Genomic DNA, 16,843 nt, shown 5'->3' on the forward strand with positions numbered 1-16,843 from the left:
TTTCTTTTGCACAATGCTGTAGAATTGCAAAGAGCATACAGTAAAAATGTGAAACATACATATTCAGTGTCTTGTACTCAGTTACTCCCCTAACTACAGCAATGTGTAACTTTACTGTAGTTTTCAAATGGCTGTACAAGTAGTGTAGAGTTCTGCCTTGAGCATTTTCAGGTAGTGTCACCAAGTCCTGACCTTTTTTTTTACATTAGAAAACTCTTAGAGAATATAGTGTCCTAATGAAAACATGACAAAGCCATTTGACTATCATGCTCATAAACGATGGTGACAGGACTTCTCATTTTGACGACACTGGCAGTTTCATTGACATGAGTACTTGCTTTTGAGGGATAGACAATCCATTTTGAGCAAGTGACGCGCTTTTGCAGGTCATCCACTAGGTTTTGCAGTTTGTGATAATTGTTCTGAGAAATGCACTAAGTGTTGTGCAAATGTTAAGAGTGATCTGAGAATAGCACCAAAGCGACTGAGAAAAACTGTAACATTGTTTAAATTTAAAATTAGAATGGTTTAAATCATTCAGTCAAAGGCAGCTGTAAACAAAGTACTCTTAAGTAATAAGAGCACTTGTGATGTCACATGAGGTTTGTCCGGTTATTCTGATACAGTATATATTCTCTATCTGAGGTTTCACTCAAAACACACAGGACAGAATACATTTTAAAATATCTGTTCAGCAAAGTCTTATCGGTAGTCGTAGCCAAAGGTTCAGTCTCAGGAGGAACGATCAGGAAATCGTTCATGTAGTTGTCTTACTTTCAGTGGGAGCGAAAAAAAAAGAATTGGGCAGATTAGTTGGAGAACTTTTATTTACTAAAGAAAACATAACATGATAATGTGCTTTAAGAAGCAGTTTGATATCTGTGAGGGTGATGTTTCACAAATTTTGAACCATTCTTCTGAGCTTTCAGTCAAGAAGTTCTTAGGTCTCATTCCCATTCACTCGTGTGAAGTGGTAGATTGAGGATTGAGACAGAATTGACAACATAAATGTATGTAATTAAGTATGTAGTAGATAGATAGATAGATAGATAGATAGATAGATAGATAGATAGATAGATAGATAGATAGATAGATAGATAGATAGATAGATAGATAGATAGATAGATAGATAGATAGATAGATAGATAGATAGATAGATAGATAGATAGATAGATAGATAGATAGATAGATAGATAGATAAATAGATAGATAATAAAAAATGAATTTCACTGATAGATATAAATTAGAAAACTAAGTTTAAATAAGCAAACTAATATTTTTCAACTATTAGAATGAAAAAAAAAATTAAATGGAGCACAGCGTTCGTTTACTTTTTTCAGTTCACAAAACGTATTTTTCAAAGTCGGATGTTGATGTCACTTTGCACACGTTCACATCCAGAAACACTCTCTGTGCCATCAGCGTCGGACAAGGAGCCGCTGCCACTGGCGACTGTCGTGATGTTCTGTTCAAGGCTGGTAATCCGCTGCTTCAACCGAAGCTGGAAAGAGTTGAACTCACTCTGCAGACGGGCCAAACATGTCTGGTGATGATAGCATTAATAATGATTGTTAGTGTCATTGTTATTGCCAGAAATTAACATTTTTCACCCAAACGTTCAAGACAATGTAACAAAAATGTCACGACAAGACATTACGACTATAGAGGGTATGCAGTGACGTCACTTCCCCACTGGACCCCCCCCCCCCCCCCCCCCCCCCCCCCCCCTTAACTCACACTGAGTGGCAAAGCATCAGCAAAAACAGCTGCAACTAGTGGAGAAGACGAGATAACAGCTGATTATGGGCTTAAATTAAAGGCAGTTGGACTTGACAGTGACCCCAAGAACCAGTGGTCCATGGACATTAATATTTGGTACAGTTACCCCAAGAACCAGTGGTCCATGGACATTAATATTTGGTACAGTTACCAAGAACCAGTGGTCCATGGACATTAATATTTGGTACAGTTACCAAGAACCAGTGGTCCATGGACATTAATATTTGGTACAGTTACCCCAAGAACCAGTGGTCCATGGACATTAATATTTGGTACAGTTACCCCAAGAACCAGTGGTCCATGGACATTAATATTTGGTACAGTTACCAAGAACCAGTGGTCCATGGACATTAATATTTGGTACAGTTACCAAGAACCAGTGGTCCATGGACATTAATATTTGGTACACTTACCAAGAACCAGTGGTCCATGGACATTAATATTTGACCACGAATTCAGTTTCCTGATATTTATATGTACTTCATTTCTACGCCGGGGAAATACACGAAGAAAAGCTTTAAGGCACCGAACTTTATGATTTGACCGTTTAACGTTAGCTACCCAAAAATCCAACATTACCTGATACAAAATGGGAACCACAAATCCACGTTTCGGTGTCTGGAATCCAGTTGTTTCTGTGAATTGCAGCGATCCATTGGTTTCTCTTAAGCTTATTTTTCAGCAGTCTGTAAAACGATAACTCAGATTTCTTGCTAAATCTATGAGTACAGTCGATCTCACAACAGCTCTTTCCCATTTTAGATGTTTTCCAGTTGCTCAAACTGAAAGTTTACGCTGCCACTCAGTCTTTCTGCCACTCAGTGGGCGTAACCCGCTGTGAAGTGGCATCTGTGACATCATGCACATTCCCTCTATACTACTCCAAGACAGCAGTGGATAACGACACCACTGGCTGCAACGCTGGACTAACAGAACCAACCTGCAGTCGATCTAGACTGGTTTCAAGCCTCTCCAACTTATCCTCCAACTGTTCCCCTGCAGATATGTTGATTTCTTCCAGAAGCCCCTCTTTCCGCAGGATGTCCCGCCCCCTCTGCTCCAGCTGGGCCCTTGCATGAGGAAACTCCTGAAGCGCTTCCATCAGGTCTTGTTTGGAAAGGCAGAACAGGTCCGAATATCCCAGACTTCTAATATTTGCCGTGCGTCTGTTCCCCATCTTGCTGCCGCTAATATTGAGGATGCTGATTTCTCCAAAGCAGCTTCCTGCTGTCAGAACAGCAAACTGGGTAACCCCGTCATCTCCCACCACTGCCAAGTGGCCGTCTTTAATGATGTACATCTCCTTACCCACATCACCCTTTAGAAAAAAACAGAAACAGTTAGAGATTAGAAACATTGTTGTTTCTTACATTTTGTCATGAAATACTGTAAAAAAAAAAAATTAAAAAAAAAGAATGTTTCTGAAAAGAAATGATTGCAACTTTTAGGGTTACAGTTTACGGAAGAGTCTTAGGGCCAGGCAGGACAACATAAAAATATTTTAGAAGAGGAAGATTTTTTTTTTCAATATGCACAAAAAGTCGAAATGTTGAGAAAAAATGTGAAATGTCGAGATTAATGTTGAAGTAAAATTTCGAGAAATAAGTCGAAATGTTGAGAAAATAGGCGAAATTTCAACTTCTTTCTCGAAATTGTACTTAAACATTAATCTCGACATTTCGACTTTTTTCTCAACATTTCGACTTTTTTCTCGAAGTGCATAATGAAAAAAAAATCTTCCTCCTCTAAAATATTTTTATTTTTCTGCTGCCTGGCCCTAATACTCTTCCATAATAGTTTCTATATACTGTACATATATTTGCAGTTATTTAGTTTCAACAAAAAGAACAAGAGCTAAAAGGTAGGTATCGTACTACTGGTAGCAATGTACACTAGAAAAGCCACGTGAACAAGTAATTGTTTTTAAAGATTTAAAAATACAGCACAAATAGATTTGTTTTGAGGGGGATTTGTATCATTTACATTATTAACACTTTAAAAGTTTTAAATAGTTTCACTGAAAAAACTAATATGAAATAAGGATTAAAATAAGGATTCAAAGTAAGTGAATTATAGCTGCAAGTCTCTCACAGCTGGTGTCCACTATATGCCATGAATCGATTGCAACGTTTCATTCATTCATTCAAGTGGGTCCAGATGTGACCTAGCACAAAAGAACTTTGAGGTGCAGATGTTCATAAAACTGGTGTCTGAGGAGAGAATTAAAAAGGGATCTAGACGGGCGATAAGGAAAAACCTAACTATCTAACAGGAGCTCTGTCATTTCATCGCCGCTTGAAGCTTCTCTCAATCTCACAAGCCACAGATCCAGCAGCACATCTATCATCTCCTCCAGGTTCTACATCTTTAGTGTTGTTGTCTTCTTCGTTTAGATACACAATCAAATACGTCACAGCAGCTTCACTCCAATCCTCCTACTTCTGATCTGGGTATTGAAAAGAAACAAGGGTCCTCGAAGGTCCTTGAACCTGGTCCTCCAGACCAAAGCCCACCTCTGTAGCCACTAGACTACCACCCTCTAGTGACACTAACCTTCCTACAGATGTAGTCACCAGGGCTGAAGACCTGGGGCCGGAGTTTTAACACCAATTCTACGAGGAGACCGGCCTCACAGTCCTGGAAAATACGCACCTACCACCACACACACATGCACACACACACGCGCGCACGCGCACGCACACGCACACGCACACGCACACGCACACACACACACACACACACACACACACACACAGAGGGAGAATAAGCAGTTTGCATCAAAGTAACATTTTTAGCAGGGAAGCAATTTAACTAAAGGCTAATGTTAAATAGGTTTGGGCTGTTTTACCTTTTTCAGCGTATCCAGGTGAACGTTGATGGCAATTTCTGCCCTCAGTTTATTTGGCAAGCTCTTCAGGACTTCTTGTTCATTGATAATCTTTTGATTGGTCCAGAGGTAGTCGAACCAGCGAATCACGCGCTGCTCCAGCACTTTACTGACATGTCTGAAGTGCATGTAGTGTTTGAGTGCATCCACGCGGGTCTGAAACCCTGCTCTGGTTGCATTCATGTTGGAAATCATGGCTCCAACGTTACCCACGATGGAGGCAAAAATCAGGACACCAACCTGAGACAGAAAAGCCGGTTGTTCTGAGCGGCTGGAACCACAAAGGTCAAAACTTTATATGTAACGGAGCGGCTAGACTGGCACTTCACTGCTCAACACGTACAAATATAGCTGATATGCACTCCCAACGTTCCTGGTTCACAGTGGAAGTTAAACTAAGCTACAACATCCTGATGTTTTTTAGAAACATCTTATTCAATCAGACACCTGAATATTTTTTCAACCAATGACTAAATACTAGAGACAGACATAACCATGACACCAGAAATGCAGCTCTGGATACCTGATACCCCCACTCTACTGAGGTAGATTTGTTTCTTAAATATATATTTTCAATAAAAAAATAATTCCACTTCAATCAAAAAAAAATGATTTCAATCAAAGAAAAAAAGTGTATGAATGCAAAAAAATATTTGAGACCCAAAAAAATGCATTTGAACACTGTTTTTCTTTGATTGGAAAATTTTTCTTTGATAGAAGTGAAGTTTTTTTAGTTTGAAGCAATTTTTTGATTGAAGTAGTTTTTTTTGTGTTTGGACCATATTATGGGTAGGACATTTGTGTCTTTATCATTTAATCAAAAAAGAAGTTGCTTCAAAAAGAAAAAATATTTTCAATGAAAAAAAATCACTTCGTTCGGTTTGACGTACATGCACGAAAATCGCTACACACCTGTATCATGTCGCAACTTAAACAAAAGTCTCTTGGCGCCATGGCCGAAACCGAACAGGAAGTCGGCCATTTTGAGTTAATCGTGTAATTTTGGCGCAATCTGTCATTTATTTGGCCGCTTCTTCGCCCAAACCGTAACGTGCACCCAGGTGTTATACATCAAAATGTGCGTCTCCATCCTGCGACAACGTGCATTACTTTTCTCAGTCAAAAGCGTTACCGTGGCGACGATAGACGCCAAAAAGCGCACCCCCCCCTTCATCTGATTGATCCATATTTGATAGTTCCTACTTTCTTTCTTTTTTTTTTTTTAATATTTTTTTATTCCGGTTTTTTCCCCATTTTCATCACCCAGTGCTCCTACCTAGACAGTCCTGGGCATTGCCATCCTCTACCAACCCCGGGAGGCCCCACACTGAGCTCAGGTCTCCTCCTTAACCTGAGGAGTGAGCAGACCGCATCTTTTCACCAGACAGGGTGGGGTATCTCCGGCCGGACGTAGCGCGTGGAAGGATCACGTTATCCAGGCCGGATCCTCCCCACCCTGTTCCCCGGTTGGCCAGAGGGGTCAGTATAGCCCAGGACTGTGTGCATGTTTTTGTGAGGGTAGCTCACATTAGCTACTCAGGGGAACACGGGCAACGGCAAACTCCACCCCACCCAGGGTGTGGGTGCTGAAGTCATGGGGGAACTTAACACGCATTTCAGCGCCCACAGCGTCCCCAAGTGGAATTGGACCCAGGACCTTCTTGCTGTGAGACGGCTGCACTACCAGCTGCGCCACCGTGCCCCCAGTTCCTACTTTCTGCCATAACTTTTGAAAGGCTTCACATAGAGAGTCATGGGTGGTGTCATCGGACTCGGTATTGAGTACTTGACCATCATTGGCCCCGCCCCTTCTTCTAATTGCTTGATATTTGATAGAACCTATTTTCTGCCATAACTTTTGAATGGTCCATCCAATAAATAAAAAAAAAAAAAAACACGAGCTTGTAAACTTACCAAGAAGTCAAAAATCAAGAATAGATATTCCTCATCTCGAACAGGCGGCGGAGTCTCTCCAATAGTAGTCAAGGTTAAGGTCGACCAGTAAAGGCAGTAAATGTAGCTTCTGGCCAGGGAACCAAACTCCGGGTCCGAGGCGTTGGGATAGACCCAGGAGTCAGAACCCAGGCCCAGGACTTTGGAGAAACTGTAGTACCCGCAGGCGTTCCAGTGAATGATGACCAGGATGTACACGATCAGCTTACAGATCCGGAAAGTGTTGGGATAGCCTGTCCGTGTTTCCGTCCGTTCAAAGAACTCAAACAGGCGAGGCAGGCGTAGCAGCCGGTTGAACCGGAGAAGAGGAGTGTAGCCTATTCCGATGCTCAAGTACAGCAGATCGGTTGGTAGGATGGAGCAGATGTCAAGTTTACACTGTACTGTTCCAATGTAGGTCTCCCTGAGGCGCCGGGCGTCTTTCACCAGCAAACCTTGATCCAGGAAACCTTCACACAGTTTAAACACATAACACACATTAAGGGATTGGTCACATGGAAACATATACATGCAACCCAACTAGGGATGCCCCGATACCGATATTGTTATCGCAACCCAGTCTCACATAAAAACGTACCCTGCCTACGTTGGTCCAAAGTGCAAAAATGTAGAGGGGTTACAATAATAGCCCTTGAATTGTTACATTGTTAAATTTTTTCTGCTTATTCGTTTTGCGTCCAAGTCACGTGACTTTCAAGATTCTGGCCGTGACACCAAAAAACATACGGCGCGCGTCGCCGCATACCCTACGCCGTAGGCTTTGCGTTGGTGTAACACGGAACAATAAATCAGCCTTTATTCTGGCGAGATCTGAAAAAATTTTGCAACAACGAGCAAGCGAGTGATTATGTACATTCACATTTCTCATTTTTTAGTGAATAAAATCAATATTTTGAGTTAGTTTCTGCATAAAAATGCGTTTTGATTACATTTCTAGCAAGAAATATATATTTTACTTTCATAATATTCACTCAGTGAATGTACATAATCACTCGCTTGCTCGTTGTTGCAAAATTTTTTCAGATCTCGCCAGAATAAAGGCTGATTTATTGTTCCGTGTTACACCAACGCAAAGCCTACGGCGTAGGGTATGCGGCGACGCGCGCCGTATGTTTTTTGGTGTCACGGCCAGAATCTTGAAAGTCACGTGACTTGGACGCAAAACAAATAGGCAGAAAAAATGTAACAATGTAACAATTCAAGGGCTATTATTGTAACCCCTCTAAGTTTTTGCACTTTGGACCAACGTAGGCAGGGTAAGTTTTTATGTGAGACTGGGTTGGGTATCGGTATCAGGGCCGATACTGCTCTCATATACTCGTACTCGCAAAAATTCTCCGATACCATGCACCGATACTTCATTGTTGTTGTAGTTACTGATTAGTGACTCTAGGGGGAGATGTTGATGCAGTCAGCGTGGTGATGAGAAGAGAGTGATACATGAGTGAGACTGGCAGCGCCGTTTCAGGCAAGATAGCAACAATTAACGCAGCGGGACGTCAGCAGTGTGGACATATTTCAAAATAAGGGACGACGACAGAAGCAAGACAGACTGAAGCTACGTGCTGCTAAGGTGTCAAGAGGAGAGAAGGAGAATACGTCGTTTAATACTAGCAACTTGATAAAACATCTCAAGACGCATCATAAAGCTGAGTATATGGAGTTTGCTAATGCTACTGCAAGAACACAACAGCAACATTAGCTCAGGTTCTGCAGAAGAGACAGACAATGGCAAGAGACGACCCATGGGGCGTTAAAATAACGGAGGCTCTAACCCGTTATCTAGAGCTGGATGAGCAGCCACTGTCAGCTGGAGAAGACCAAGGATTTCACCGTCTTCTCCACGCACTCGAGCTGCGATAAGATGTTTCAATGACATGTTACATGTTTTATATTTTCTAAAATGTGAAGACAGTGCCAGTGTGGAGACTTTTTATTTACACAGAAGGATTATTTTTTGTTTAAAATAGTTATTCTACTCATTTTATTTATTTTTATTGAATTTATCTGTTGCAAATAAAACCTGTCTTCCAATTCATTGCATTTTTCATTGCATTTTTAGCCTAGTTATTTTTGTGGTAGAAGTATCGTATCGGTACTTGGTATCGGCAAGTACACAAATAAAAATACTCTTATTAAAAGAGTGTTATCGGGGCATCCCTACACCCAACACATATCTGCCGATCAGGATTTCTCCACAACAAAAGGGACTGATATAATTTTTTTTTTCAATATCAGAAGAGAGATTGTTGTCGGTACCTGTGTGGAGACGTACAGCAATATCTAAGATATAAATTCCATCACAGACGTAGTCCAGCACAAGCCAAACCAGGACATTCCTAATCTGGAGCTCATCAAAACAAGCCCTTTGGAAAAACAGAGTGTTAGAAAATCACAGCAACATGTTTTTTTCAGACAAATGATGAGTGATTTGACCACAAATCAAACCAACTCCCGTAGGCTTCCTTTGAAAAAGTAAAAAATAAGGCTGGATATTGAGATCACACTAACTCACTATTTTTACGGTCTAAAGTACTAAAACTCATGGATCTAGTGGCATTTCAATCTGCACAAGTAATGTTTAAAGCAAAAATTCATTCGCTACTGGATAACATTCAGAAATGATTCATTGAGAGGGAAAGGGGTTATAATTTAAGGGGAAAACTAAACTTAAAATCTTTATTTGTGTGTACAACAAAAAGAAGGTTTGTGTATCCGTTTGAGGAATTAAACTGTGGAATGGTTTGAATTTAGAGTTAAAATAATGTACAAACATAAAACAATTTAAGAAGAAATATGAAGAAATGGTTTATTTGAGGTATAAAAGTGAAGACTGTGTTTAAAGATCAGCAGCTGTGTGTGTTCTGGTAGTCTGTCATGTTGCCTTTGTATGTTTATATACTTATACATATTATATTTATATCATAGTTATATTATATTTATGATAGAGTTTACATCTTGTATTAAACAGGTTATTTTTGTAAAAATGATATATATTCATACAAATTAGTGTATAATATAAAAAAGTATTTATGTTTAGTTGTGGAAAGGGGGTGGGATTAAATAAGCTTATATTTCCTCACACTCCTTTTGGAACATATAACTTGAAATATTTGTTTTGATGTAGGTTTTTTTCTTTATGTGGTGGAATGCCCACCTGTATTTGTTTTCTTGTCTTTTTTCTTGTTTTTTTTAACATGTTCGAAATAAACTAAAAACTAAACTAAACTAAACTAAAAAAACAATTCTCAGTCCACCACTTATGCTGAATGAATTCAAAATTCATAATTATAATTCTTCAACTTTTTCTTCAACTAGTCGATATCAGCTTCTTTAACGAGTTGTAATTCCCCCACAAGTAGAAGAAGCAGCAAGGAGGTGATGTATCTCCCAACCTGACCACTAGTAGAGTCCAGTTATAAAACACCGCCACACCGATGACTATCAGCCAGTAGTAGTAGGCGCCATCAGACGGAGAAAAAACCATAACTTTACACTTTATTCTCCTGAAAGACAGTCAAAAAGAGAATTATTGTCAGATGATTTGATCTGATTTGATTTGATTCAATTCAGCTAGCAGTGAAAGCCAGGGAAAAAAGCCACTGAAAAAAGAGCAGAATCTTACAGCAATCAATAGAAAAAACATACAATTACATACAATTTAGAAACACACAATTTCAAAGTTAAAAATATTTTATTTAAGGGCAACCATGCAATGTTGATTAGAAGTCATGCTGTGTCTTTGCTATCTAAATAGTGTCATTAAACAGTCTAACTGCAGTATGCAGTTCAGAGAGAATAGAGGGAATGCACATGACGTCACACATACATGTATGCGACTTCACAGCGGGTTTCGCCCACTGAGTGTCAGAAAGACTGAGTGTCAGAAAGACTGAGTGGCAGCGTAAACTTTCAGTTTGAGCAACTGGAAAACATCTAAAATGGGAAAGAGCTGTTGTGCGATCGACTGTACTCATAGATTTAGCTCATAGATTTTTTACAGACTGACGAAAAATAAGCTTAAGAGAGACAAATAGATCGCTGCAATTCACAGAAACAACTGGATTCCAGGCACCGAAACGTAGATTTGTGGTTCCCATTTTGTATCAGTTAATGTTGGATTTTTGGGTAGCTAACGTTAAACGGTCAAATCATAAAGTTCAATGTCCTCATCACTTTAATTTCTACAACAAATCCTGCCTTGAAGTCGGACCAAGCGTCAAGACTTTTGTATCTTCAAGCTTTGCTTCGTGTATTTCCCCGGCGTAGAAATTAAGTACATATAAATATCAGGAAACTGGATTCGTGGTCAAATATTAATGTCCATGGACCACTGGTTCTTGGTAACTGTACCAAATATTAATGTCCATGGACCACTGGTTCTTGGTAACTGTACCAAATATTAATGTCCATGGACCACTGGTTCTTGGGGTAACTGTACCAAATATTAATGTCCATGGACCACTGGTTCTTGGTAACTGTACCAAATATTAATGTCCATGGACCACTGGTTCTTGGGGTAACTGTACCAAATATTAATGTCCATGGACCACTGGTTCTTGGTAACTGTACCAAATATTAATGTCCATGGACCACTGGTTCTTGGGGTAACTGTACCAAATATTAATGTCCATGGACCACTGGTTCTTGGTAACTGTACCAAATATGAATGTCCATGGACCACTGGTTCTTGGGGTAACTGTACCAAATATTAATGTCCATGGACCACTGGTTCTTGGTAACTGTACCAAATATTAATGTCCATGGACCACTGGTTCTTGGTAACTGTACCAAATATTAATGTCCATGGACCACTGGTTCTTGGTAACTGTACCAAATATTAATGTCCATGGACCACTGGTTCTTGGTAACTGTACCAAATATTAATGTCCATGCATGGACCACTGGTTCTTGGTAACTGTACGGGTCACTGTCAAGTCCACTGCCTTTAATTTAAGCCGATAATCAGTTGTTATCCCGTCTTCTCCACTAGTTGCAGCTGTTTTTGCTGATGTTTTGCCACTCAGTGTGAGTAAGGGGGGGGTCCAGTGGGAATGTGAAATGCAGACCCTCTATTCATTTGACGGTTGTTTTTTTCCTTACATGCGTCGGGAATGTCTGCTTTCATTCTCCACATCAGAGCCCGTGCAGCTGGACCTGCGTGGCGGGGCCTGCATGTCCATGTTGCCGGGGCCCCTGAAACGCTCCAGGAACGAGTCTGGCCGCTCCGTCTCTTCAGCCAAACTTTTGTGAGCCCAGTCTCTCAGAGTCATCACCATACTGACTATCCTGCAGGCAGACAGTCAGAGAAGCAGGCTGGACCATTATGGGATGTACTACAGTGCATCTTGTCACAATTCCATAATATGGAATAACAGGGTTATTACCATTAGTAGAAAATCTTTGTTTAAGACTGACTGGTACAACAATGGTCTCACTTTTGTTTATGATTTACTGAACTCTGATGGATTATTGTTGTCCTTCGAATGTTTTAAAACGAAATTTAACATATCTATTTCAAGAAAAGGATATGACAAGATCTGCAGGGCAATTCCCATTCCTTTACTTCGCCTAATACAGAATAGCATGCAATATTCTTTTGTCTCTCCTTTGTTTCCATCCTTAAAAGTGGGGGATATAAATCTGTTAGATAAAATGTGTGACAACAAAACAATCAGCTTGGTATATAAGATGAAAAACTGGGGAGATTTTAACTCTGGCTATGTCCGCGATAATATAGAAATCTCCTTAAGAAAACGTTCCTTCTCTTTTTATGTGTCGTTACCAATTGCCCCTAAAGTCAAGGAAACCCACTTTAAAATCAGCTATATATCCTGTTAATGATTTGTTACACAGAAGGTTTAATTGGAAGTTGATTCTTGATGCATATTTTCTTCTTCTGAGGCCGAGACCATTGAACATCTTTTTTCAATGCTCTTTTACAAAGTCCTTTTGGTCTGACATTCATAATTGGTTATCTTTAAAAAATGATGAAATTCCTGTTTTTACTTACAATGATGTTATTTATTATATGGATAACTTGGATCCTAAATATTCAAAAATTATCAACCTGGTGAATATTTTGGGTAAATATCATATTCACACTTGTAAGTGGAAATACTCCCTCCTTTACTATATTTTTTACATTTTTTTACCAACTACTTTAAATCTATGAAAAAGATTGATAATATGAATGGGGTTGCCAAGAAACCTTATTCATCCATAACTCAGTCCTTGCTCTTTTGATTTTATTGTACCTTGCTGTCCTTGTGCTTTTTGTTTTTTGTTTCTTGTGTGAATCTGTTATCTTCACCATTGTTGCTGTAATTATTTCCTAATTTTATACCTTTTTCACCCTGACTTGATCTGTACATTCTTTGTGCTAAATAAAGTTAAAAAAAAAAAAAGAAAAAAAAACTACAGTGCTCCTGTAATTACTGTTGTCAGTCTGTGAACTACAAAGACCTCCGTATGCAGTCCTGAACATGTGTCATATCTAACTCCGTATGTCCAACGTTCCTACCTGGAGAGAGCTCCTCGTGCTTGAAAGGAATCCTGGGAGTTCATTTCCCTCCCATCAATTGCTGCCATTCTCTGCAGCTCTGAAGACGTGTCATCACATACCGACTGTCCTCTACATGTTCATGAAGCACAAACATTCAGTAAACACTATTACACTTCACATAAAATCACAGCACTCAAGGACTGTAAAAAAATAAATACATAACAATTCTTCATTAGATAAGAATATTTCACAAAATTTCCCCCAAAAAATGGAGTGTTTGGGCTTGTGGGTTTTTATTTTATTAAAACAGCTGTACTAATGCAGCTTCTGGGTCACTCCTACATTGAAACTTGAGATGTACGTTTAGAGCCTTTTGCCTGCAAAAGATAATTAGATAATTCAATATGTCTTTATTTTAGAGTCCGGTTATATTATTTCAGTCTTATTCAGGTATTGCTATGGAGTATTAGTGCCATGCAGGAGAAAAAATAGTCAAGAAAAAAAAGTCAAAATGTCGGGAAAAAGTCGAAATGTCGAGAAAAAAGTCGAGTACAATTTCAAGAGTCGAAATTTTTCTCGACATTGACTTTTTTCTCGAAATTGTACTTCAACATTATTCTCGAAATTTCGACTTTTTTCTCGACATTTTGATTTTTTTCTCGACATTTCGACTTTTTTCTCGAAGTGCATAATGAAAAAAAATCTTCCTCCTCTAAAATATTATTTTTATTTTGCTCCTGCCTGGTCCTAATACTCTTCCATATATTGCAGTCACCTAGTTAAATTTGTTTATAAAGAGGTATTAGCAGGTACATTGGATGCATCTAATCTCTTGGTTACCCTACAGAGGTTGTGCAGCGCTAAAGCATTAACCTGACAGGCAAGGCAAAGTGCTAGGAAGCTGCACATTGTGTTGTTGTTGCTTTGTCTTTGGACTGACAGCTGGAACCACAAGGGGTCAGTCTCTGCAGACGGTTGTCATCCCAGTATCTTCTCTACAGGAAGGTTGCCAGTGTCCAGGTCCGAGTCCCTGACTTCCCTGACTCCATCCATCCCAGTGAGCTGTCTGGCAGGCAGCCCTACCTTCTTGCCTCTTTTTCTTTTTAAATACATGGATTCTAACACTCGTCTACTGTTCCCATCAACTGGAATCCTCACAGCTAGCATGTCTGTTAGATTTCCCACTTATTTATTTCATTTATTTTTTTAGAACACTTTTTTTTTTTTTTAAACAGTGCATGGAGGGAACGAAGCCCGAAGGGCTTGTACAGAGTTCCACTCCCATCAACAACTGGGATGAAGGAGTAACAAAGTTTAAAAAAAAAAAAAACGACAAAAAGTGACACATTCAAGTCATTCCAGAGTTTTGGATCTAAATGTAATATTAAATTGATGACCAGATGTTGGACAGAAGGGTAAATGAAGAAGCCACTGTGTCTAGTTGGATATGAATTAAAATCTGATGAAAAAGTCAAACACTGCTGGAAAGTGACAGGAAGATCTTTTTTTCTAGTGATAAACTTATGCACAAACAAGCATGAGTGAAAAACAACAACTTTTTTCTCGAAGTGCACAATAAAAAAAAAATCTTTCCCTCTCAAATATTTTTCTTCCTGCATGGCCCTAATACTCTTCCGTAGTTGGGTGTATCAGTGATGGACATGAGACTGATGGCAGAGAACTGGTGGACCGTTTAGTGGCATGATGTAGGAACAATCATCTCATCTTGAATGTGAACAAGACAAATGAGATGGTTGTGGATTATGGGAGGGCCAGGACGTAGTTGAATAGTTTTTCCATTATGGATGGAGTAGAGTTGTAGAAATGCGTACGTACCTGCTAATTGTGCCGTCAGCATGGTCACTTTCTTCTTCCATCCATGTTTTCACAGATAATCTGTGTGAATCTGGTAGTGGGCTCGTCATGCTACACACACAGCAGAGTAGGACCCAAGTCATTTCCCAGTTGTCTGCTTCAGGTACAACACAACTCGAGAACGATGCATGGCAACGTGCCTCGTTTCGGTCAACATATAGAAATGCACTTGGTAGAATACGAGCAAGGGGTCCCTTTCACAAAGCGGGTGCAAACTTTGAGTATCTTGAACCTGAATTCAGGGAAACTGAGTTTTTCTTTTCACTAAGCAGGGTTACTTGACCATGAGTAAGAGGGTTCATTTGAGCCAGTTTCAGAAACCAGGGTAACTCTTACTTGGAGTCTGTTACTGCAGTAACCGACTCTGAAGTAAAGCTGGTCCAGAGCAGGTTTACTTCAACATAAAGTAGTAAATCCCTGGTACAACGATGCCGTAGGTCACAAACAGATGCAAGACACGATCATTCTGTACCAGGCATCACCAGAGAAACAAAATGACATTTGAACAAACTGTAAAGTTGCTACGACAACATATCATAAAAGGAAGATAGATGTGATGCTTCAGATTAACAAACCTGCTGAAGTCCCTGTTGTCACAATCATCAGCCTGTCAATCCATAAACTCCTTTCACGTTTTTCTACGTTTTTACGTCTCTGCCTCGCGAGGACAGACGAGCACACAGAAGACAGCTTGAATGGTTGATGTAATAAATGTAGCTAATAAAAGGAGTGATCACATGTCCACTTAGAAAAGGATCATTTAAATTGTAAATTGCGTGTTTGTCTGTGGTGCTCATCTGAATTCAAGAACATTGTTTGAAGTGGCCTCTGAATTGTGTGCATGTTGTCCTAGAGACTGAGAAATAATAATGTATTCATGAAAACATCTGCATATATAAATAAAGATGCATTATGTTGTTTAAACTCATGGGAAATGCTTTTTTAAAATGTTTCTAAGGCAGTATGATATCGAGCTGTGATGGCACAAAAGGTTGCATTCACTAAAATGAAGATTCACTCCTTCAAAATTATGATATAAAAAATATTAAAGCAAAAAAAAAAAAAATTTGAGCCCCCGTGCCGACAGAGCATAAAAAATAAATAAGACAGGATAGTTTAACTAGATCCAGGACACAGTGAGCAGGCAGAGGGCTGTGGGCAGATGTCCATGGCACAGGCAGATGCAGCACTGCAGGGGTGAGAACGCACGTGTCTGGCACAGCAGAGGTTCTGCTGGCTCTCAGTTCATATGGAGGTTACATGTTCTCCCTTTGCCCACAATACTAACATAACCATCTGATGCCATTGCTTTTTCTTTTGGGTTGTTTTTTTTCTGTTTGTTACGGAAGAGTATTAGGGCCAGGCAGGAGAAAAATAAAAATAATATTTTAGATGAGAAAGATTTTTTTTATTCATTATACACTTCGAGGAAAAACTCGAAACGTCGAGAAAAAAATCGAAATGTCGAGATTAATATTGAAGTACAATTTCGAGAAAAAAGTTGAAATGTTGAGACAAAAGTCGATTATTCTTGACATTTTGACTTTTTTCTCGACATTTCAACTTTTTTCTCAAAGTGCACAATAAAAAAAATCTTCCCCTCTCAAATATTTTTTCTCCTAATACTCTTGTGTAGTTTGGCAACTGATGAAGATTTTGTGGACTTACAGAGCCTAACTGAGAGTAATCAGAGGATAGTTGGGGAGACGTGCAGCTGCTTCTTAGCTCTGTACAGGATAAACCGATCGGCCGGGTGAACCATCTATTATACCAAAGTGTTTGTTTTTCAAACAGAACTTATCTGCCTCCATTATTTTCCTATGTTTTGTTGTTTTGTTGTTGCT

General features: G+C 39.5%; 1 protein-coding gene across 1 annotated transcript; it reads right to left on the bottom strand.

The window, feature by feature from the left end:
* Positions 1-1,309: 1,309 nt before the first annotated feature.
* Positions 1,310-15,049, bottom strand: LOC133447688 (cyclic nucleotide-gated cation channel-like). The gene is made up of 10 exons (XM_061726417.1): positions 14,961-15,049; positions 13,143-13,253; positions 11,723-11,908; positions 10,015-10,125; positions 8,879-8,985; positions 6,581-7,068; positions 4,628-4,906; positions 4,333-4,431; positions 2,720-3,097; positions 1,310-1,543 (listed from the first exon to the last, which is right to left on the bottom strand). Exons 1-10 carry the CDS (start codon positions 15,047-15,049, stop codon positions 1,358-1,360), a joined length of 2,034 nt encoding a protein of 677 aa, XP_061582401.1. The 3' UTR covers positions 1,310-1,357.
* Between the last annotated feature and the right edge of the window lie 1,794 nt (positions 15,050-16,843).

Source organism: Cololabis saira, chromosome 7, assembly GCF_033807715.1.
Source record: "Cololabis saira isolate AMF1-May2022 chromosome 7, fColSai1.1, whole genome shotgun sequence".
Taxonomy (NCBI): domain Eukaryota; kingdom Metazoa; phylum Chordata; class Actinopteri; order Beloniformes; family Belonidae; genus Cololabis; species Cololabis saira.